The sequence below is a fragment of the Chlamydotis macqueenii genome, chromosome 4, assembly GCF_036417535.1.
Source record: "Chlamydotis macqueenii isolate bChlMac1 chromosome 4, bChlMac1.mat, whole genome shotgun sequence".
Taxonomy (NCBI): domain Eukaryota; kingdom Metazoa; phylum Chordata; class Aves; order Otidiformes; family Otididae; genus Chlamydotis; species Chlamydotis macqueenii.
The window spans coordinates 17,733,308-17,758,013 of record NC_141559.1 but is presented as its reverse complement, the minus strand read 5'-3'; the positions used below and the strand labels follow the sequence as shown (position 1 = coordinate 17,758,013).

At 38.9% G+C, this 24,706-nt stretch overlaps 1 protein-coding gene across 4 annotated transcripts in view; it reads left to right on the top strand.

Moving 5' to 3' along the window:
• The window catches only part of WDFY3 (WD repeat and FYVE domain containing 3), a 184,430-nt gene that overhangs the window by 88,402 nt on the left and 71,322 nt on the right, over positions 1-24,706 (top strand). For 3 of the 4 annotated variants that reach the window (XM_086747767.1, XM_086747768.1, XM_086747766.1), the window contains exons 10-18: positions 1,606-2,073; positions 3,484-3,582; positions 6,800-6,993; positions 9,044-9,501; positions 12,359-12,442; positions 18,074-18,251; positions 19,312-19,526; positions 21,207-21,319; positions 23,426-23,657. In XM_086747767.1, coding sequence (XP_086603893.1) covers positions 1,606-2,073; positions 3,484-3,582; positions 6,800-6,993; positions 9,044-9,501; positions 12,359-12,442; positions 18,074-18,251; positions 19,312-19,526; positions 21,207-21,319; positions 23,426-23,657 — 2,041 coding nt within the window. The remainder of the gene's footprint in view (positions 1-1,605; positions 2,074-3,483; positions 3,583-6,799; positions 6,994-9,043; positions 9,502-12,358; positions 12,443-18,073; positions 18,252-19,311; positions 19,527-21,206; positions 21,320-23,425; positions 23,658-24,706) is intronic. The other variant, XM_086747769.1, reaches the window with a different exon arrangement.

Below are 24,706 nucleotides of genomic sequence, written 5' to 3'. Positions count from 1 at the left end.
TTGATACTAAATTAGAATATAAGTAGTTGTGTCTGTCACTGCCTAGTTTCCTGTCACATATAATAAGCTTTAAATCCCCTTTTCAACATTTTTCATTGTAAAGACAGCATCTTAAAAATGTACTTTTAGAAACAAATGAGTGTGACTTAACAATGTACCATTAATGTTCTTCCAGTATGTGAAGTTGTTCCATGCTAGTTTTGAAGGAATTTTCCTGTTGCCTTCTAGACAAATACTAGCAGGGAACTGCTAGACATGAAGATAATTGAATTTACTTTTAAATTGGTCGACTTAGTTTGTAAATGATGAAGAGAGTAGCATTCCACAGAGCGCATGTATTAAATCAGGATTCTTTGTTTATTGGAAGTGTTTTTAAATCAGGTTAACGGTTTGCATATAGCTTGTTTGAAATCAAGATTTTATTGTTAGAGCATCCTAAGTACTTTGTTTAGAATGTGTTTCAGGTTGTCACTCTTGATTGTTCTTTTTTTAAAAATAATTTTTACCTTTAGTTGTTTTCTGTTATCATGGGACTTGTCCACTGTGACTTGTACTGTTCTCACAGAAGTTAAAAAAGTTAGCTTTGAGGCATCTTTCTCGTAGAATAAGAATAATATCTACCCATAGAAAATTCTGAGGGCCACAGGAAGCCCTCATAAATGATGCATTCTTTGGCTAACTGAATGAGATTTTATTCAACTTGAAGGTACTTATAAGAAGAAATTTGACTGAGCTTTTAAATATGTGAGGTCTTTGTGTGCTACCTTATGCTTTACAACTCTTTCCTTTTGTTTTAATTCCCTGATTGTTGACAGTACTGGACCCTACCAAAGCTTTCTTATTCCCAGGCCTGATTCCCAATGCGAGCCCCATGCCACATTCTGACACCAGTATGGCAGTTCATGCCAGTTAGTCCAGACCTGAGCAAGAGCAACCTCTCTGTGAAAGGAAGGCAACTGCCGGCCTTACATTGCCCTGTGGAGTTTCTCTGTGCGTAGCTCTCTTCTTCTTGCAGATGATTGCCAAAGAGTGGAAGCAAGAGGATAATTTGGAGGCCATGCGTGTTTTCTAGCTTTGAACCTGGCTGACAAGGATTTGTCATTGCTTATTGCTCTCTTGAGTGAGGGGATACAGGTGACTGTTATTCTAAACTTAGCCTGCCAAATACTTTTAGAGGACATTATAGAATATAGAACATGTTACTGTTGCTGTAATGAGCTTTCTTATGGCCCGGGTAGATGACAGGCAGGCTTTGTTTTGTCTCTAGAACTATATCCTGTAGCACGTTTTAACAACAGGTCAGGTTACTTACCTGTTTTGAAGAAATGATCTTTCCTTTAGCTGCTGATGTAAACACTTTCAAAGATGAAGATACCATCTTAATGAGCAGTAAGTTGTAGGATTTGCAGTGTAAGTGATTGTGCAGAGGCTTTATTGAAGAGTCAGTTTTAATAAAAAATTTTATTATACGTGACATACACTGTTATTTTATTCACACTTATTAAAATATATAGATCATTATTAATAAAGTGTAGTCATTGTTTATGATGATTAAAGACTTTCTTTTTCCTTTTTCCCCCCTCCCTACTTTGTTTCCTGGTTTAGGTCATAGTGTGAGGAATGTTCAAGCATTTTCGGTCCTCCAGAATGCATTTTTGAGAGCAAAAACCAGCTATCTAGCACAAATCATCCTGGATGCCATCATGAATATTTATATGGCGGACAATGCCAACTACTTCATTTTGGAATCACAGCACACATTGTCTCAGTTTGCAGAGAAAATTCCTAAACTTCCAGAAGTGCAGACCAAATACTTTGAGATGCTGGAATTTATTGTCTTCAGCTTGAATTACATACCCTGTAAAGAACTGATCAGTGTGAGCATCCTCTTAAAATCCAGCACTTCTTTTCAGTGTAGCATCATTGCCATGAAGACACTGCTTAAGTTTGCCCGTCATGACTACATCTTTAAGGATGTCTTCAGGGAAGTAGGACTTCTGGAGGTGATGGTAAATCTTCTTCATAAATATGCAGCCCTTCTGAAAGATCCCACTCAGGCACTGAATGATCAAGGTAGTGTGTGCTCTTCCATTTTACTAACACGTCTTTTTTTTTGGCTGGGAATGGTGGAAGCTCACACTTAAGAGGAGGAATGAGAGTGTCTGCACATGTATCTCAAGAGCTGAGTTCTGCTGGGGGCCTGCTGTGCCATCTTAAAAGCTCATTGGAATTGCTTCTCTCTTAATGTTCTGCAAGAAGCTCGAGGCGAGCTTTAATGAAAGATGCTGTATGAATGCAAAATAGTAGGAGTTCCTAATTTCCTTTTTAAATGTTTTTTATGTATTGGTTTAATATTTGTTACTAAACATGAAAAGAGCAAATGAAGGAGAAGTACATAGTATCTCTACTCTTCCTCACAAAAGGTACTTATGCATTTCATTGTGTTTAGCCTCAGCTTTGAAAAAATACTATAGACCACATATCTGAGCTGTTACAGGAGTACATATTCAAGTTTGCAGAGTTTTTTAATAAGTTGGGTCTACATTTTTCTAAAAGTGTTTTAAAAAAAAATTAAAAATTAGTTGTCACATCCTCAGAATGAAACATCTGAGGGAGAAGCAACATAGCTGCTTAGCCTGCAAAGCAGGCACTGCCAAGTGCCATATATGCATACATACACACACAGAGAAATTTTTTTTACATTTTTTATTAAAATTGTGTATGCATTAGTGACATTTTTTAATCATAATTGTTGGATGTTTCACCTGGGTTTATTGTCTGAAGCTTCATTAGTGAGCAATAGCTGTTGATTAGAGTTAGAAAGCTTTGTTGCCAGCAACTCCATTGAAAAACACATCAGTTCTCACATTCCTGTAAGTAAATGGACCAAGCTGCCATCTGATTAGTGTGCTACATGGGTGCACATGCCCTTGTATTGTGGCTTGCTTCTTACTAGAGTAATTTAAAAAAAAAAAAAGCTTTTTTTCTGGAGTGTTACTCTGTGTTTAAGATGCCACTTGCAGTGTTGGTTCATCTGGTACACCTGTTGAATCATCAGCACACTTACTGTAATTTTGTGAATGCAATTTTGTGCTTTTGTGTGGAATTTGTCTTTTCGGACAAGAAATACTGAACAAAAACAGATCCTGCTAAGTCTTCAACTATGGTATGGTTTTGTGACTTCAAGAAACAACAGTTAGGGATATGAAACTGCATGTACAGATGCAGCGTTAGCCACTGAGCTTACAGTGCTCAGAAGCTTCTGTTTAAATTCCTTCTCTTTATAAATTAATTTTTCAAATGATTCATAGTTAAGCTTTCCCAGGAATGCACGTCTAGACTAAATCTTAATTTACTTTGGAATATGGTTAGGCTGCATGTTCTCTGGGGAAACGAAGAAAATAAGTGTTAGTGGAAAGTGTCAAGAAGCATCTTAGAAAACAGTGATTTTTACTATTACTTTGTTGTCTGAAATTGTTTTAGGGGATTCAAGAAACAGTTCATTTGAGGACCAAAAGCAGCTGGCTTTATTGGTTATGGAGACCTTGACAGTACTACTACAAGGATCAAACACAAATGCAGGTAAGTAGAGAGACCACTGTAAAAATATTTCTAAAAAAGTAATTCCAGAAATCATACCTGAAAGCAAAGTAGTCTTGACTTTCTATTTTCAGGCAAGTAATCAAACACACTGAAATATACTTTTTCTCTTGTCAAGTTTTTCCAGAACAGAGAATAAGTAGCATAGAGTACATAAAATAAAGGAGTACAAGATAGTGTTTCTTCTTAACTTGAGTTTCTTTGCTCCTGTTTACCTGAAGGCAACGACCACACCCCATCACTCTCCAACAATACTATAATTTGTAGTAGGGCTTGTAACACAGGTTGTGTATAAAAAAAATTACTGCTACATGGCTACAAGGCCATGAAATATCCTTATTTCAGCAGGTTTTTTTTCCTTTTCTTCAATTCTGACTGGTGTTTTCTCATTTCTGGTTTTGTTTTTGTTTCCGTTTAAGTAAGAGAAATTACAATCTGTGACAAATGCTTAAGAATGAAATCCTGAAAATTGTCCAGCTTGGTTGACAACTTGTTTAAATATTAGTTTCTGGGCTAACGGTGTAAAGCTTTTAACTTCTTTCTTTTCTGCTTTTGCCTAAGCATTTTTTTTTTTTAATTTAAATTTTGGCCCACAGTTGGAGTAACCTCCAGTGTTGTCTGTGCCATTTCACTGATGCGCTTATTTTCAAGTTCTGTTAATGTTTCAGCTTGTGGTTTCAAACCACTTACAAAGATGACTTTTGAATTCTGCCGACTGGGCATTTACATCATCTGCCAGCTTGGCTTTGTCCACATACTTGATAAGTAAGTTCTTCATTCCATCATTATTCATGGCACTTGAGGTAAACCCCAGTTGCCTGCCCTTAATCAAAACAGAAAGGCATTGCAGCGAAGCAGAGGTTACTCCACACTGGTATTTCAATTAGTTAAACATTCAGTCTGTTATGATTGTGTTTATACTGTTTTGTCGGGTTGCTTATGTGAAAGCTGCCAGAAGCTTTGCTGAAGCTGAGATTTGTTTCCTTTGCCACTTCCCTTTTGTCCACCAAGCTACCTCTCCTGTCAATGGAAAGAAAAAATCCATAATCTTTTATTTACTAGATGAATCTGTTCAATGGTGAACCAAGAAGCAAGTGAATTTGGCTGAAATAAGGAGATTTTAGAGAGGAATTGATATAGACTACAAATGAATTGCATGACTCAGTTACACACTTATATATTTATTGCTCAGCTTGGGTTTTACCATGTAAGAAGAGGCAGAATTAGAAACAAGTGGCACGAAGGTACATGTGGGGGCTTCCATGTAAGAGAAATTGGTGGGAAGAGGGGGGACAAAGACAAAAAACCTCAGGATTGTTTGATTTCTAAGGGTGAGTGAGAGGAGGTAGCGTAAGTGTGTGACAATAACATCTCTGAAGGACTGGAACTGCCTCATATTTTAGAAATAGCAGGTCTTGGTTCACAGGACAGGACTGTATGTACCTGTGGCATTAGGGTCTGTGGCACCTGAGTCTTGCTCTTGTGAGATGTGGATTATGATTTGACCATGGAGGTGTCCACCTGACGTGTGACAAATCTTTGGCTGCCCTTAAATGGCGTTCCTGACCTCACCTAGGAATCTTGAAGCAGCCTCTGTGATACTTCTCAGTACTGAGTTAATCTCTGAGTATTCACCAGAGAAACAACAGACAGTAGTGTAAAAAGCATCAGGTCTGTGGGATGACACCATAGATGTTTCTGAGGGCTCCTGGATTGTTCAGGGGCTCTTTTTACCAGTAGTTCTCCAAGTTCAGGAGTATGACAGAACGATACAGGAGGAGTTAAGAAACCATTTTTCAAACAAGTTGTGGTTTCTGTCTGTGGAGCATGACTGGGATGTGAGCCCAGGGGCAGCAGAGGTTTTGGATCGTCACTGCAAGGCATAAATAAGCATTATGCAGCCTTGCAGTGCTTCATATACTTAAAGTTTAGTTCCTGATCTTAAACCAGTATCTCTGCTAAGGCTTCCTGAATATTGTGTAACTGGAAACCAAATTTCAAACAGGAAATGTGAGTGTCCAGACCCAGAGAGATTCACTGGATACTCGAGAATCTAGACCGAGAGTGGGAGAAGGTATAAAACATTACCTCAGTCTCTCTGAAAACAAGAGACCTGACCACTGGGGAGATGCGCTTGGCCTGTGAAGGGATGCAACTAACTTAACTGTCTCAGGGTCTGAGGCTTCTCCTTTTGCCTTGTCCAAGTCTGTATCTCATCCAAAGAATGTCAGTGAACGCAGGAGGCAGGAAATTGGAAATGGATAGTGGGACTACGGTTTGTATAGGTACATTAGAGGGAATAAACATTGTCCTGACTAGCTTGTTAATTCCTAACTTGGTTATTTAAACTACTGTGTTAGTTTATGGTCAGAAGGAAAATGATCCCTTTTGATGTAGTAATACAGTGTTGATCCATTTCCCTACTCTGTTTTAATCTTCAGTAATTATCATGGGGCAGTACTCTAGGTGATACTGTACTAAACACACATTGTATGTGCCATATATATATTCCCGTTTGGGTTTTATGATGTTTTCAGAATTAATTTTCATTTAATATTGCACATGTGTTGTTCTGAGTATCCAGTAAGCTTGAGAACCATTATTTGACTTAACCCTTGTCTTTACAGAGATAGGTCTTGCCACAAGAAAATTTCTGCAGAATGTTACAAATGTTGTGGATAGACTGAATCACTTCTCAACCAGTGCTCCTGGTTTGCTTGTCTGGTCGAGAAGCAGCCTAGTTTTGTTTTTGGCAATGACCTAAATGTAATATAAACACTATCCTTAACCAAAACAACATATAGTCTTCCCTAAAGGTGGAGGGTTTGTTATATTTTTTTCTTTGTTTCATCCTGTGACTCTTTGAGCTCCAGGATGAAAAGAAGAACTACTGTTGGAGTAACAGAATTATTGAGTAAATTCTTAGAACTGACCTGCATCCTTGTACTCAACACCTTTAGTGAAAAAAAAAAATCAGAAGAATATCATACAAGTTCTATTTTCATTTGTGGTAGGAGAGGAAAAATGGTAGTAAGTCATTAAACATCCACAGGGCTAAAACCTTGCCATTCAATCTATAGAAATGAAAATAAACACCTTTCATGTTTTGTTGTTGTCATTGTTTTTTATTGTATTTTTCATACTCCTTATGCACTTATCTTCCCCCTCCCTTACCCGCCCCCCCTTCCTTTCTGAGTAGGCATTTTCAGGGAATTTGGTGGCGCAAGATGCGTGCACAACATAGTAAAGTATCCCCAGTGCCGACAGCAGGCCCTGATGATCATCCAGCAGTTGGTGTTATCACCTAGTGGAGAAGATGATATGGGCACTTTGTTGGGACTGATGCATTCGGCTCCACCTACAGAACTGCAGCTGAAAACGGACATCTTAAGGGTAAATGAAGTATTGCTCAGAACTCTTGCTCCTAAGCCACTTAGAAAAGAAAACACTGAGAAGGGGATTGGATTGGATGGATGATATTTAGCTGCTGAATGTAGATTGTCTCTGGAGTTCAAATGCGTACATTTGATGCATGATTTTTGTTTTCTTCCATCTGTCTATGGCAGATTTCAGAATCAGAGATGAAGGCTAGTGAGTGAGTATGTGTTTTTAGCATCATCACTTGTAATCAGCCTCAGTGGATAGGAAATGAGGTTCTACAGTTATGATAATTTTCCCTGGCAGAATATTATTCAGTTAAAAATGATGAGAATACATTGGGGGGGGGGAAAGCAAGGATGTAACACATGCTGTGGTGGACTTACTTTATTTTACCAATTTGTTAGTTATAAATGCTGAATTAGTTAATGTAAATCACAGTGACCACAGCAGAAGAAAAAGCTGAAGAACTTGCTTGCTGAAGCAAAATAGTGGAAAGTTAGGAAAGTAAGGCTGCGAGTGGAGGAGGAAGAGAGAAGACTCTTATCTGTTGTCTGTCATATTAGGTTTTTTGGCTGCTAAGCTAGACGCACAAATTCTTCTCAGAATAGCTAATGTTATTTTTGTAAATTGACATAATACTGTTATTTTAGGGTAGAAAAGCTGAGGCACTTGTAAGAAGTAAATTAATTTTACCAGAGAGAACTCTTGAGACATCTAGGTTCACCTCTGTTTAAAGGAGCTGTATTATTTCTCTGGAAGATGAACAGCTTCATATTATTCCAAAAGACAGAAAGAAAAGCTAGTAATAAAATTATTAATTTGGCATGTTTTGTCTGTCAAGGTCTTCAGTCATTTCTGAGCATGTCTCATTCATGATACTTAAGGGGAGAGAAAGGATATTGCAGTTCCCCAACAAATTTAACATCCAAAGTCAGGGTTTCTGTCCTTCTGACTGGTGGTGTTTGTCTTCTATCAGTGCTATTTTCAGAAGTTTTGGTTATGGAACTGACAGCCCAGAATAGTGCAGTGATGTGTCTTTTACTGTTTAACCAGGTTTGGTAGGAAATGAGATACTGCCTTCAAAGGAATGACAGTCTAACTATTTCACTACCCACCTTCTGAGTGCTTAAAACAAAAAAAAAGCATGATTCTGAAGAAGTAAATTCTTGGTCATTAAAGATTTCCCCCACCCCTCTAGCCTATTTTTATATATCAGTAACATTTTTCTGTTGTTTGTGTTGCTTTGTGTAGAGAGACTTTTTTTTTTTTCTATATTCCATATTCACATGTGGGGCAAACTTCCCATGAGAGCTATTTTTGGTTGGTTGGTTTTGGTTGAGTGGATGGGCTTCCCCACCCCCTGATTTCACAGATAAATGAGTGTTATTCTCTAGTATCTAGATTCACATAGTTTCCACTGTTTATACTGTGGCTATTTTTTTCCTGTCATTGTTATCTTTGAGTGCTGTTGTGGCTTCATGGCTGTCAGGTGCTTATGCATTGTATATTTCTGGGAGACCTGTGTTAGGATGCTCCAAGGTTTAGATTTCTCATTGCTACATGCATTCGTTTGCCCACTCTTGTTTGAAATTGTTTGTGAAGTAAGATGGCAGAGCAGAATCCTTTCCAATAGCTATGTTCTCTGCCTTATCACTAAGGGAAATTACCTGGAGATTTTGGGTTCCATTCTAGGCTTGGTCAAGTCTCTTCTGTTGGCAGGTTTATTTATCTTCTTAATTTCTTATTTCTAAATTAGAGGCAATGCTTTAATTTTTCCACCACTCTTTCTCTCTCTCTCTCTTTTTTTTTTTTTTTTTTTTTTTTTTTTTTTTTTTTTTTTTTTTTTTTTTAATAAGCTCTTGAGGATGGGGACTCTTGCAGTACAAAGCTGATCTTTGGAGACTTCAGGCATTACCAAATTCTGGTATTGACATTCTGACAAATGACTTGAGGGTTTTGCTAGGATATCAAACAAAAATGTTCCTACCTTTTTTCAAGCTGTTTGTAATGCTACTGCATTTCTTCTTTTCTTCTTTGTTCTGATTTTTTGTTTTGTTCATAGGCCCTACTCTCAGTGCTGAGGGAAAGTCACCGCACAAGAACTGTTTTTAGAAAAGTTGGTGGATTTGTGTATGTCACCTCTTTACTTGTTGCTATGGAAAGATCTTTGAGCTCGCCGCCCAAGAATGGCTGGGAGAAAGTAAACCAGAATCAAGTGTTTGAACTGCTTCACACTGTGTTCTGCACATTGACTGCAGCAATGCGCTACGAGCCAGCCAACTCTCATTTCTTCAAAACAGAGATCCAGTATGAAAAACTGGCAGATGCTGTTCGATTACTTGGCTGCTTCTCAGACTTGAGAAAAATAAGTTCCTTGAATGTCTTCCCTTCAAATACACAACTATTTCAAAGACTTTTGGAGGATGACCTAATATCCTTGGATTCTGTGTCACCTATGCTAAGACACTGCAGCAAACTTTTTATTTACCTCTACAAGGTAGCAACAGATTCTTTTGACAGGTATGAACTTTAATTTTTTTTCTTTGCTTTTTTTTTTTTCCCCCCTCTTCCTGCCCTACCTGCCCTCACCTCCTTCCCCCAGTATTCCCCAAAATGTTTTTCTTCAGATAGTTCATTGCAAGCTTTTGTATTTCTATTTTAATCTATTTCTTTGTCCCTTCACTCTGGTAAGAGAAATATAAGGTGTCAACATCTGACCAAATATTGACTTAGCTTGCTGGTGTTCTCCAGGGTACACAGCATTCTCTCTGATGTTGGATGTTTTTGTCAAGGTAACAATTAAGATAGACATGTCAGTTTATGGTTGTATTTGATGTATTGAAACGACCTGTTGGTTGATAGGCAGATTGTCTGTTGTTTTATCATACAGAACTACTAGATTTTTATGTTTTTATTAAGCCAAATGAAAAATTAAACATCACACCTTAACTTCATTTTTCCTTTGGATATGGGACTTTGAAGTAAGTAATTAGATTACAGCATGACAAATTTAAAATCATTTAGGTTGGAAAAGACCTTTAAAATCATCGAGTCCAACCATTAAACTAACATTACCAAGTCCACCACTACACCGTGTCCCTCAGCTCCACATCTACACGTCTTAAATATCTCCAGGGATGGTGACTCAACCACTTCCAATGCGACAGGCTTTCTCAACAAATTACTTCACCCTGTTGTTGTTCTTCTAATACTCATTTTGATATGTTTTGTTTTGTTAATAACATTGTATGCAAAGACCTGGAAAATGATGAAAAGGTTAACCTATTTGCTATCCATATGCTATCTATCATGCATAACACACTTGGTGTCCCACATAGTATAGACACTCCCAAATCTGTTTAGGCGTTGTGAAGCTTGAGTGACTGTACTCACAGGGTGGATTATGTGGAACAATGACTAGAGGGGAAAAATTCGTTTCTTTAAGGTTCATCCTAATCAAAGAACTTCTAGGCTAAAATACAGTTACTGCTTCCAGGATAAAATGCAATTGACGTGCTCGCTACAGCAGTTCCCTAAGCGACACACTCTCCTTCCCTTAGCACATGCTAAGGTGAGCAGAGTGAACAAAATGGAGCGTGGAGCAGAGCGGAGACACCACGGCCAAACTCTGTTACACTCACTGCAGGGACAGGAACTTTGTGGTACCTGGTTACTAATAGGCCATATAGTAGCTGATGAACAGTTGTCAAACAAGAATACCAGTTGCTGAGCCAAGAATTGTGGCAAAATCGTGTTCTTTAGATGAATTTGCTCATTATAATGTCATTATAATACTAAAACACACCTTGATCCCAAAAGCTACCTGCTTCCGAGGTGTGACCATCCCTCACTGAGCATGAGTTCTAAATTTCTTTTAGTCTATACCTTTAAAAGCAAAATGAAAAAAACTTACACCAATCCTGACAAAGATGTATATGACTAGAGTCACTCAAGCTCCACCTAAAAGTAAAAAGCAATGTAAAAATGTCTTAAGAAAAGAGGGATATTGGGGAAGACTTCCATCATAATGTCTGTGACCAGACAACGGGCTGACCCTCTCTTTCCACCCTAAAGGGAGGCATATGGGGTAAGAGCTCTATGTTATGCACACTAACATCTTGCTAGCTATTAAAACTTATTTTATATATTGTTTCAAGTTTCTTATCACCAGTCAGTATCTTATCACCAGCTATCTCCGAACCTTTATCCTGTCACAAACATATGCAATAAAATTTGTAAATATAAGTTTCCGGAAACTTTAATAATTGATATAGGGGATATAAGGGATTTGTCTTAGTGTCACTGCCTGTGAGAGTCCCTGAATAGGTTGCACGACCATCCTCCAACCTTGCGGGCTGTCAAGAGGGATTTGTTCTGGTGATGCTGTAAACGTAAGCCTGACAGGCTGGCCAAATTACAGAGAGTCCAAAGAAACCCCGTCTTCTCTTTAAATGGAGTGTGGCAGGCTTGTTGGGTACAAGGGTCTCATCTTTCTTGGGAAACCAGCAGGCTGGTCAAATTGAAAAGGGTTTGAGGTAACCCCTCTCTCTGTCCTCTCTTGACACAATATCATGTCTTATCTCGTGACACTAGGTGTCTAGTAAAGTACAAACTTCATGGTTTTTTTAATGAACATTTTTACCTCCAAACCAGCAAATCTTAATGCTTTTGTCTTGTTTTTAAAAAAAAAAAAAACCACAACCAACAACAAAAAAACAGAACCCCCCCAAACCAAAAACCAAGTACAGAAATCAATTTACTTCATCTTATTTTAAAGTATTATTAAGGATAAGGGGAGGAAAATGTGCATTGAGAATGTGTTGCGTGTACTGTAGAAGTTAAAACACTAGCTAACAGTAGAGTATGAGGAATCAATGGGGTTAAGTAAATCCCATGGTGTTGTTGCGTAAATGGCCTCATTAAGTTCTTTTTTTTTGTTTGTTTTTGCTATCATCTTTAGTGACTGCATTCTTCCTTCTTTCTTAATTTTTCTAATCATAATTCCTTGTAAAGTTTACTTTTATTTTATTTCTTAACCGTGTTGGTTATACTTAATTTACTGAGGCTTTACTTTCTCTTCTCAATTTCCGCTTTAACATTGAAAGATGTTCTGTTTTGCTAGTGTGGTCATATCAATAAATCTGTGCAGAGTAATGAACAAGCCCTGCAGACTTGTGCCATAAAACAAGTACACGCTTTGCATGTCTGCATATTTACCTGATTCGTGTCGTTCAGTAGTGCCCTTTGTTGTCTGTGTTATTTCTGAAGAATGGATTCTAGTAATGATTTTATTGGCGCTTTTGTAAAACTAACAAGCTTATGGCCTCTGTTTTCTTCTCTAACCTCTCTGTCCTACCCCTGTCTGTTTTGTCTGTAGTCGTGCAGAACAGATCCCTCCTTGCCTGACAAATGAGACTTCTCTCCCCTCTCCCTGGGGTACACCAGCTTTGTCCAGGAAAAGGTACCGAACCTTTCAAAAGAAGTTGCTCTCACTTCTGATTTCTGTCTCACTGTTGTGTTTCTTAATTCTTGGGGTTTTTTTCTCTCAACTTGCTATTTGAGGTGTGCGTTTTCACTTGTGTATTTACTGGGTAAAAGAAATGTAAAGGTATGTTTCATAGTGAATCCTAGGTAGCAATGCTAAAATATGAGATTAGAGATGTCTCCAGACTCCCGAGGCACTTTATCATTCAAAAACAGATCGGGTCTAATATAAGAAACAATCTAAGGGAGGTATAAACACCACTCTCAGAAGCAGTTCAAAGAAGTTTAGACTATGCTAGTAGATCAATTAATACAGCAGTATTTATTTTTTCTTGACTAATTTTACAAGGAAAGATACTTTCAGTAGGAAGGTGGATGACTTGTTAGGGTGCTCACCTGTTAGTAATCACACAGAATAAAAAATAAAGAATGAACCTGTCAGTACTTTACTACCAAATTATGTAGAAGCATGCTAAATTAAAAGGTTTGGAAAGACAGCACAATGACACTGTTCAGAAATCCTAGCACCTACTTCCCCCCACCGAAGCTACTGTCTTTTCTTATTGTTGCAGTTTAGCCCTGCTCAGGACCAGACTACGCAGTCTCTCTCTCACTCCCCCCACCCTCCGAGAGAATAGGGGGAGATAATATAAGAAAAAAAGGCTTAAGGCTTGAGATAAGAACAGGGAGAGATCCTTAAAGTTACCATTACAGGCAAAACTGACTCGACTTGGGGAAAACTATTTGTTTATTATTAAAACCAAAGCAGGATAATGAGAGAACAAGATAACTTCCTCCCTCCCCTCCCTCTTCACAGGCTTAACATTATCTCTACCTCATTCCCCTCCCTGAGCAGCACAGGGTGGGGGGAGAGGGAATGGGGATTATGGTCAGTTCATTGCTTTACGCTGCTTCTTCCTCCTTGGGGGAAGAACTCCTCACATTCCTCCCCTGCTCCAGTGTGGGGTCCCTCCCACGGGCTACAGTCCTTCATGAAACTGCTCTGATGTAGGTCTTTTCTTCCATGGGGTGCAGTCCCTCCAGACCAGCTGCCCAGCACAGGCCCTCCATGGGCCACAGCCTCCTTCAGGCATCTGCCTGCCCCGGCGTGGGGTCCTCCACGGGCTGCAGGTGGATCTCTGCTCCTCCGTGGGCCTCCATGGGCTGCAGGGGGACAAACTGCTCCACCATGGTCATCACCACAGGCTGCCGGGGAATTCTGGCTGGGAGCAACATTACTCCTCCCCCTCCTTCTTCACTACCTTGGCATCTGCAGCCGTTCCGCTCATAAGAAATTCTTCACAGCCGACAGGCAGACGCCTCTCAGCATCTCTTCACATCTCATCTCCTCTCCACTTGCAGCTGGGCCGGGCTGAGTCGGGCCCAGTCAGCCAGCCAGTGAGAGGCCAGAGGGTGAGGCCTGCAAGGCCCACAAGGCTCACGCCTCCCCCTCTCTGCCCCTGCTTCACTGCTTCAGCTTCTTCACATCTTTTTTTTTTTTCTTTTTTTTTTTTTTTTTTTAAATTTTTCCCCGTCTTAAATACGTTATTGCAGAGACGTTATCAGGGAACATTCTGCTACCAATTGGCTTGGCCTTGGCCAGCAGCGGGTCCGCCCTAGGCCCGGCTGAGTTCACTGAACAAAGAGGAAACTTCTAGCAGCTTCTTGCAGAAGATGCCACCATAGCCCCCCTTACTAAATAAAACCAGGACACTTATGCATTTTAGTGTCTGGTAGATTTTTTTTTTTTTTTTTTAAAGTTTACTGATTCAACAGCAGTGTGACTTACAGGCCTGTGCAAATGATGAAAGGAGATTTTTTTTTTTTTCTCAGAGCCCTCCGGGAAGGGGGCAGCCATTCGTTATCTGAAGATTCAGATTTGTCAAAGATTTGCTTTTGAAGACTAAAAAGACATTTGAAAGACAGTGAGTTATCTGCAGTGTAGGTGCCATGTGTGGAAAATACTATCATTCTTGCTTGGTGTTCAGCTTAAAATATGCCATCAAGTTTCATGTTTGGAATGTAAAATATTTTGCAAAGGAAAGAAACTGAAGCTGCTTTTGGAAACTGCTTTAAAAGGAGATGTTTGTACTTGAGCAGGTTAGTAAGGAGAAGCCTTTTTCTTTCTTGCTGAGTGACATTACCCAAGTCATACTTGGATATACTGCAGGGTCTGGCTTGGACAAGGCCAATTTCGTGATAATCCAGAACCTCTTAGTCTGTAACTTCCTTTCTTTTCTAACACTGAGGCGTTTAGGAACAAATATAGCAGTTGCAGTTCACAGAGAAAAACCCTAGCTACCAAACTCCTTTCCCTCTCATTTACTCTGAAGAAGCTTGAAAGAAAACAGCATTCTCTGTGGAGGCTTTTTATAGCTTTGGCCCCACTATTAACCTCTAGCATTATGGTTTGCCCTTTCCTGTACTACATCTTGCTGTTCTCCCTTGGAGAACCTGGCATGGCTGCTCAGATTCACTGAATTATTCAAATGCAAAGGTATGAGAAGGCTTGCAGCAGAACATATGCAACACTTGCCAAACAGGAGCTGGTTCCAGGGTGTAATGACTAAAAGAATGCCAGATGGGTAGTTGACGCAGTTTGGTAATAAAAGTATAAATATATGTATATATGAATAGATATGTTAGACTTCTTTTGTTAGGCTGCTTTTGTTTTTGTAGTACTGAAAATGCAAGCAGTTATTTGAAAACTGTTTGGTATAAGGCAAGGTGAAGATTGGATACTTTAAAAAGTCAGTATCCCTCCGGGGTACTTTGGGCAATTCAGATAAGCTCCAATATAGTAACAAGAGGTTTTGCTGAAATAAAGGAGTGTGTTTGACATGGATCTTTGCAAACAAAAAAAGGCCTTTGTGTGATAATGAGTTGTGTAAGACGCAAAGCAGAAGTGGACAGAAAAAAATGATTTTGCTGTCCTGGGTAACTTTTCATATCCTTTGTGTAAAAGCATGTTTTCAAGTGGAAAAATAGGCAGGGCTAGGCTTTTCAAAAAGTCTGTTTGAGCAGCTGTCTGCTTTCTCACAGTTGTTCAGCGTCATGTTTGTCATTCCTAGTGAATTTACTGCCACTAGCTGGGATCTTCCTGCTTTCAAAAATAAGCGACTTAAGTTTTGTGGTCCAATATTATTTTATTTTCTTTTTTTCCTCTTTTTAAATGTCAGATATGGTCAGATTCTGTCAAAGTTGACTCTTCTGAGAGAAATGTTCGCTCATCTTTCATTGTTTTCTGTCCCCTTTGCTTCCTCCAGGATCCTCTTGTTACTGTGGCCTGGTTTTCTGCCTTTTGACTTGTGAGACAGGTGCCTGAGGGAGAGCCCCGTGTTGTTTGACTAACAGAGCAAGCGGATACTGTGCACACAAATAATACTTATAAGCAATAGTAATACAGTTCTGGTTTTGATGCACATGGTCTAGAATGGTTCTGGATACATAGATAAGCTAATATTTTCTCTCAGACATGTCTACCACTTCTCAAAGCTGTTATTTCCCTGACGAGTGGTGCCCACCAAGTGTTATCTTTTATGAAAACTGTAGGTAGGACTCGGCTAGCACACGCGTTGGGATGGCGGTACATAGCTGTCCTCCCTGCTACCTGGAATGAATTGTTCTTTCATCCCTCCTGTATAATTTTAATGAAGGATTACAGCTTTGCCAGGTGTTTGCTGAAAATGTTGGCAGAAAAAACTTATCTTGACAGGATGTGCTCTTTGAGAGGATGCTTTGGGCCTGACAGGGTAAGGTAGAGAATAGAATGTATCTTTGTTTTTAAAATAGTTTTAGCCATTGTTTTTACAAAGTTTGGATGGTGATCACTCTTGGGGAATGATATTCAGAGGTTTATCTGCAATAAATATTACTTATTTCTTTCTAGATGAAAATGGTGTTATAATTCTTATCAAGAGTTGTACTTAATTATATAAGTTTGAATTGTTCTTCAGTTTTATTTTTTGTTAAGTCAGGTAGACGTATGTGTCATCTTTGGTACACTGCCATTTCCCATTGTCCACTTCTTCCTTTCTCTCCCTAGAAGGGATCCCTTAAAGAATGTATAAGCATGGCTAAAGTAATTTATTGCAGGTTCTTCACTGACCCATAGACCTGTAACATTTGATGCATACTTCAGCAGGATTTTGTAGGATCTATTTTCTTTTCCCTGCCTAGAGAAATCTTTCTGAACTGTTTTTTTTTTTTTGGGTTGGTTTTTTTTTTGTTGTTGGTTTGATACAAGTACTCCTTACGTGGAAAAAATAAATATAGAAGGTGTTTTTAAATCAGTATTTTCATCTTTCTTCAAAAACTCTCCTTTAGAAAGTGCTCTTAGATTATTTCAGGTACCAAGTTGTTGTTTATCTGCCATGGGCATTTTCGATAGGAATGCTTTTGTTGAAACATTGTTTATCCAGCCCATTTTCCAGCCAGTAGCAGAAGGTTGTGCTGTTCTCCCTAGTGTCTTGTCTTAGGCTAAATAATTCATTGCCTCAGCCTTCCCCCACAAATTACATGTCTTGCTGGGGTGGATGTGTATGTTCCAGGTGCAACCTTCAAAGTGTTTGGGACAGAACAGTACTTGCAACCTTCTTCATCTCCCATCTATGTCTGTTTTTCCCAGGAGAAAAGATTTCCTAGTTGGAAGTGCCTAATGGGTGAGGCACAGCAAGTCTCCAAATGTTATTTCTTTTAGGGTTAGAGGTTAGGTAAATGTCACTGTCACTGAGAACAGGAGAAAGGAAGTGCCTCTTTCACCTGGTTTGACAGGAAGAGAGGTAGTTTTGGTTCTGTGGGTTTTTGTTGGAATTATTTTTTTTGTGGTGAGTGTGAGTCTTTTGAGCTATATTTTGCTTCTAAAGTATCATCTTGAAAGCGTATGTTCAGTAAGCTGCTCGTGCTGTTTTTGTGTTGAGTCATGTGCTGAAAGAACAATGGCATCAAGCTGATACCTCCAGAGACTTTCAATGACAAACATGCCTGCAGCTCTCAGAACACGTGATTGCTTCTAAGTCATTGTGTCAAAGCCTCTTTTCCCTGTATCAGACTAGAGCAGCTTAATATAAAATTGAATTGCTATAGCAGTCATGGAAATACTGAGAGCACATGGATTTCTGGGGCAAGTGTACACGGAGACCAACTTTCTCTTCCTGTGGGGTAGTTAGATATTGCAGAGACATTTGAGAGAGCTTGTTTTATAATCAGTTGTTAATGAAGAGCCAAGGTGGAGAAATGTATTCAAAGCTGAATTTGTCCTTCAGAGCAGGAGCAGCGGTAGCTTGCATGCTGCTGTTGCCATGTGCTGCCACCGCAACTAGAATGAAAAAGAGAAGCATTAAAAGCAAGTTCTTCAAACTGGATAGTGCATGTGGAAAAGACTTCTGAGTTCCGGCATAGTTGAGAGGTTGAGACCCTTCCAGGTGGTCTTTGGGGAAACATGTCCAACAGGTTTGTGAAGAGAAAAGCACTTGGTCTGTCTTAACTGAGGGAAGAGAAAGGACAGGGGAGTAATGTCTACAGGCCAATTCAACTTTACAGTTGTTTGAAAAATGCAAAGCTCATAACACATGGGTGTTGTAACTGTGGGATGTTTTCTGTCCTGCAGGCACACATATCATTCTGTTTCAACACCTCCTGTTTGCCCTCAGAAAAACATAGCTGATGTGAAACTCCACACAGGACCCATGTCCGTACAAAACTCCGATGCGGTCATTATCCACCCTGGTGCTATGCTTGCGATGCTGGATCTTCTGGCCTCTGTTGGATCAACTACACACCCAGAGGTAGGGGAAAAAGTCTACTATCTCAAGCTTTGAGAGTGACTGGGAAAAAGGATGGCTATGGGAAATAGGAAAACTGATTATGTTATCTCATTTCATGCTGAGAAGCCAATAGATTGCACAGACTAATTGATTTGAATAACTGTGGTGACATAGAGGTCTGATACAAAATGTTTCATTTCACAGGCTTTGTTTTGCTTGTCTCTTTCAAACTCCTGGCAACACTGCAAATTTAAAGAAATGTCTGGAGTGGCCATGAGATAAATTTCCAAGCTTTGTGATGAATCCTTGTTTTCCCTGATTTATCAGGTGTTAACATGTAATATGAGGAGGACATGGGATTGGGCATTATAGCTTGGTGTATACCTGCTGTTTGAAATACCTGAAATATGTTGTAGTTCCAGAATTGTGCTGCCTACTTTGTACCACTCCCAAACAAAAACCTCTACTGGTAGTTTGTATAGAAAGGATTTGTGGACATGTATTGAACTTGCTGAGGTATTTTTTTGTTTGAGATGTCTTCCCTGAAGAACACTGGGGTTTTTAAAAAAAAAAAGTTCCGAAAGCTTAAAAGAATTGCTAGATTTGATTCCTCTTTCTTCTCTTCCACTGGTGATAAGTGTGGCAATTGCTGTCTTCAGGGCATTAATTTGGCAGTCATGGTGCGTGTATCTTAAATTTTGTATGGATGATGACGTTAAGTTACCAGGAGTAGCTTAGCAGTCACAAAAATGAAAGTTCTCTAAGCACAGAGAACTTATAAACTGACTCACTTCTGCTGGTAAAAAGGAGAGGTTAGTTTAACCATCCGTACTTGAATTGTTTCTGTTTATAATGGTCATGGTAATCCTTCATATTACTTATTATCCTTTTTCATAAAGAGATGGAAGTATCTCTTCACCCACACATGCACACACACCCTCACACACATATATTTAAGTATAGGACATTTTGTGTGTTTTTGCTAATGGTAGTTTCTTTTTCATTATTATGCATAAGGGCTTCCTTTTGTTTGCCTTCTCAGTTTGCATCTTCTCAAGTTGCATGCTCTTCTTTTTTTCAGCATGCACTGGATCTCCAGCTGGCAGTGGCCAATATCCTGCAATCTCTAGTGCACACAGAGAGAAACCAGCAAGTCATGTGCGAAGCTGGGCTCCATGCACGACTTCTACAAAGATGCAGTGCTGCTTTGGCTGATGAGGACCACTCATTGCATCCGCCACTCCAAAGGATGTTTGAAAGGCTTGCCTCCCAGGCGCTGCAGCCAATGGTGTTGAGGTCAGGAAGAGAGCATTGAAGTCTGGTTGAGCTGAGCCCTGCTGCCTGTTCTGCCTCTGGCTGTAAATTGCTCAGATTGGTAGAGAGCATAAGTGATCTTGTGTGGTAGTGATTGCACAGGATTCCATTTTATTTCTCATCAAATAGACTGTCTTGCTTCTGTTAATCAGCATGTAACCCCAGAGATTTTGGGAATTGGAGGGCAGCAGAGGAAGGAGAAGTGTAGAGCAGAGAAATCTGTTTGTTCTTTTTCACAGAGATTGTACTGAAGTTAAATGCTTGCTTTCTTCCTGCAAAGCTTGAGAGGCTATAAAAAATGCCATTCCTGGCTAAGTCCTCAGCAAGAGGAAATGTGGTGGTTTTAAAAGCAACACTGCCATAGAAGAGGATGGATTCCTAGAGTTTTCTGTGCAAAGTTAAATACCTCAGATTGGAAAAGATTCAGGCCAGCAGTTTTATTTAGCACTTCAGTTTGTGTGAAGGAAATGCAGCTTTAAAAAGTTGATCTTTCTGCATATTAATGCAAGTAGGTTTGTACATCTATGCTAGTACTAGAAAAGCAAGCTTGAAAAGTTTATGAGCATGTTTTGAACCATTTGTTAAATACTCATGCAGTTGTATGATGCTTTGGATTGCTTGATAGGTTCTGGGGAGACCTTCTTGTGGCCTTACAATATGAAAAGCAGGCTTGTAAGAACAACAGAGAGAGACTTTTTACCAGGCCTGTAGTGACAGGATCAACGGCAAGGATTTTGAACTGAAAGAGGATGGATTTAGATTGGACATAAGGAAGACAGTTTTTACAGTGAGGATGGTGAGATACTGGAAGAGGTTGCCCAGAGAAGCTGTGGATGCCCCATCCCTGGAAGTGTTCAGATTCAAGTTGGACAGGGCTTTGAGCAACATGGTATAGTGAAAGATATCGCAACTCACAGCAGAGGGGTTGAACTGGATGATTTTTAAAGGTCCCTTCCAACCTAAACCATGCTGTCATTCTGTGATCTGAGCTGGAATAAGGAACTTCATTGTTTTATCTCCTATGGATCTGTGACCTGCAGCCAGAACAGCTGGTTGGTTCACTTCAGTGGCATGTAGTCATGTGAGAAATGATTCTGCAAGGAGCATGCTTGCTGGTAGTTGTATCACAGGGACTTAAGCTTCCCTAAGCATAGCTACTGATAGCCCTAGGTAGCTGTAGATACAGATACAGATACTGTAGTTGTCTATGGATGAGATATTGGTGGCTGTGATGCTATCCTCCAGCCAAATAGAGCACATGGATAAAACAAAACTGAGGTCGCTTACTTCAGCCTGTGGTCTGCCTTTCCAGAAGAGTTCAGCTTCCTGAATGTGCATCAGTGAGCATCCTGATGTTCTCCTACAAGATGCAGCACCTCCTGTCAAGTCTTTGGAATTAAGAGAAGGGAATTGGGAGCTTTGTCAAAATTGTTTGATTAGTCAAAATAGTGTGAGCTTTTGAGAGTATGTGTTAAAACCTTTAAATAGTTTCAAATGGATCAAATGTGTTTCTTGTAATTATGCATTAGGTTATGTATTATCTAAGTCAAAAGTTATGTTTATTACAAGTAGTTACTGTCTTAAACATGCTATCAGTTTTGGTGCCATTCTAGGCAATTAAATAGACAAAATGTTTTGTAATTTTTTTATTCTCTCTCTTAGGGAATTTTTACGGTTGGGAAATCCTTTGAATTGCGGAGCTTGGGACAAAAAGCTGTTGAAACAGTACCGAGTGCACAAACCCAGTTCACTGAGTTTTGAACCAGAAATGAGAAGTAGGTGCTGAAGTGCTAGAAATTTGCATGCTGCAAAGTAAAGAATGCTTCACTGACATCCCCCAATTGCATACTTATGTAAAATTTGTAGATAAGCATACAGAAAAACCTAACTTCACCCCAGATTTGTATGAATGTGAAATCATCAAACTGTCTGATTGGAAAAGGTTCTAAAAGCAGAGGGAATGTAATATTTGTATTTAATATATATCGAGTGAGGTAATTATATTTTTTATTTTAGGAGCAGTAACTATTAAATATGATAGTATTTTGCTTTTAACTCTTGAGTAGATCCTGAGTTTGTAGTTACTTAAGAGTAAAAGGAAAAATATTTTTCTCAGATACTTTCACATGCACATTACATGTCATTAAATCTATGCAGTGTGTCTCATGGGTTCAGTAAGATGTTGGATGAAATAACTGAAATTCCTGTGCTTAAGCGTGATTCCATTAATTTCAGCTAGACTTAAGAACCTGGGTCATCATTAACATCACTAGTAAAGAGAAAGAATTAGAAAGAATTAAAAAGAAAATTTAAAAAAGTACAATTTCCCTAATCTGGCAAAATATAAATCTAATAATAGTTTCTTTTATAAAGAGGTAGAATTTTGAATTGGAACACCCACTCTTAATTATTTAAAGTTCAGCAGTCTGCTCATTACTTGCTTTCAATGTGTTTATGTTCCTAGTATATTAAAATTGAAATCTTTACTAGTATGTGGTAAGCATGCATTGAATGCATTGAGTGTAGAGTAACTTAAAAATTTTCAAGAACAAGGATAGACTTCCATCAGCTTTAGAAAAAAAAAAAAGGAGGGAGGAGGAAGGGACACCATGACAATTCAGTTTCAGGTTTAGTCTTGGTTTTAATACTATAGGAGGGCATTCACAATGTATTTTGATAGAATATTCACTAGATATTCCTAGATTACAGATAGACATACATAGACACATGCAGTGGAAATTTTCATTATACCTTTGTGTGGTATCTTGTTGTGGAAGTTCATCCATCTGATACAATACTTCATATTCTATCAGCAATTACACATCAGCTCTGATTATCATACTGGAAAGTTGCATCTGTTTTCCAGACATTTAATGAATCAATCTGATAAATTGCACTGAATATCTGTAACTGATAGATTCCTCCAGCTAATCTGAACCTCTCTTCCATGTGCACTCTTTCTTATTATTATCCATGAGTTGTAGATCTTGGGAATAGCTGTTTGTGTAGTGTAGGAGAGCCTCAGCAAATGGTAATACAAGAAATCATTGATAAGCCATCACATCCAAAGCATGTGATATTTATTCCTAGGTGTCAACTCAGTTGTTGCGTGGCCACTTGTAACAAATAGTTAAAATGTCTGAATTACTTAAATGGAACTAGAAAGTATCCTGGATGGTACTGAATTACAAGCATTGAAAAATGAAATAAATAAAATAAATAATTCATGTTTATGTCATCAGGTTCAATACATATTAAGTAAGAGGAGAGAAGGAGAGATTCAACTTCTTTCTCAGCCAGTGCTTTATTTATTTAATTATTTATTTTTAGAAGGGTATTGTCACAGGGGAAAGTAAACAATGCAAACTGAAAATGTGAGTCTGAGAAGTTTTTAACCTAGGAAAGAGAAAGCAAAGATAGCTTCTGAATACTGCAAGTTATGTTAAATTTCCTAAACTAAGCTTAATGAGCCTTTCTGCTTATTGAGAGCTCTGAGACTTTTAGCTCAGAGTTATTTCATCTGAAAAATGTGAAGCAGAGTTTTTCCTGCCTGTTAAGTCAGGTAGCAGAAATGCATCTGAAACAAAGCCTCTGCGAAAGGGACACTTTCCCAATGTTAGGTAGCGGGATGGCCTCTTGGCTCAATTTTTTTGCTTTATAACAGACTTGCACAAGATGCTCATCTCTCTGATTGAGTTGAACATTTTTATAATGAGAATAATAATTCCCAACTCTTAATCTTCTAACTGAGAGGCTGAACTAATTGACCATGATTCACAATTTAGCTATTGCATTGGCAGCAGTACTTGAAACGTCCAAATAAATAGCCTGATAATGCCTCCCTTTTGCAATGCTGTGTTGTTTCTTGGCTTCTACTGTAGATAGCATGGTTACCTCAATGGAAGGTCTGGGTTCTGACAGCGTCTTCAGTTTACATGAAGACAGCCACTATCGGATAAGCAAGAGCCTGCTCAAGCCAGCAGAAGGGAGCACAGTACCCCTGACGAGAGTGAAGTGTTTGGTCTCCATGACAACCCCACATGATATCAGGCTTCATGGATCATCAGTTACACCGGCATTCGTTGAGTTTGACATGTCTCTTGAAGGGTTCGGGTAAGGTCCTACGGTACTTTAAAATAGCATGGGGCACAGTGCAATGTCGTCTTCCTTTCTTCTTTCAGATAAATACTTGTAATTTTTAATGGACTGTTTGCAAACCAGAAATAAATTAATTCTTTAAAGAAAAGAAAAGAATACTTCAAGCCACATACATTTCCACTCTGTTATTGATGACTCCAAACCAATGCTTGCTTGCCATATGTGAAAGCAGAAGTCGATGTGTTGGTAGTAATCTCTCAGTTCTGGTTTTCATGTGCCTTTTAAGAACAAAGGAAGACTAGCATACCCTTGCAGAACCTCATTAGTTGCTAGGGTTTATGTGCAACATTTGGATGGTCCAGATGCTTGGAAACCCACTTAAAATTGCTGAAAAACTTGGAAATGAGGAAGTGGGCAAAGCAGATGTACAAGTAAAACGAAGAAGGAAGCTATGTTGAGTCCAAGTAACTGGAAAAAGCTGATTATTAACTGGAAGTGTAGCCTGAATAGAACACTTGACTAATTTTGTCTTTGAGCACCCAGCATCACCTTAATTTACTGGTTTTTTTTTCTCTCTGTAATTAAACACCTGCTGAGTGATGCACTTTATGAGGATCATGTAATATAATTTAACTTGACTGTTCAGAAGGTGAAAACATGACATCATTCTCAGCATCTGTTTAAGGAAAATGTCTTTTCGATTATAAAAATGGAATAGAAAAACCTCAAAACACTCATTTTGTCCTATGCTAAAGGGTAAATATCTCAAAAATTGCTATAAAAATTCAGACCAATAGTGTAAGGAACACACTTAACTGCCTGTAAACTGGTCCATAGCGGGAGGCTCACAAATAGGCTGAAAACCAGTATCTCAGAGAGGGCAGTGTTGTGAGGTCCTTGCAAGTCAGATAATTGTGAATGGCACCTCGAATGATTAGTAGTTCATAATTTCCCAGAAGCTTGGTTAAAAGCTTAAAAACCTTGACTAGAAGCTTTATTAAAAGGTTTTCTTTTTAGTGACATGAATAGCCAAAAATTACAATTGCTGTGAAGCCCAAAAGAGT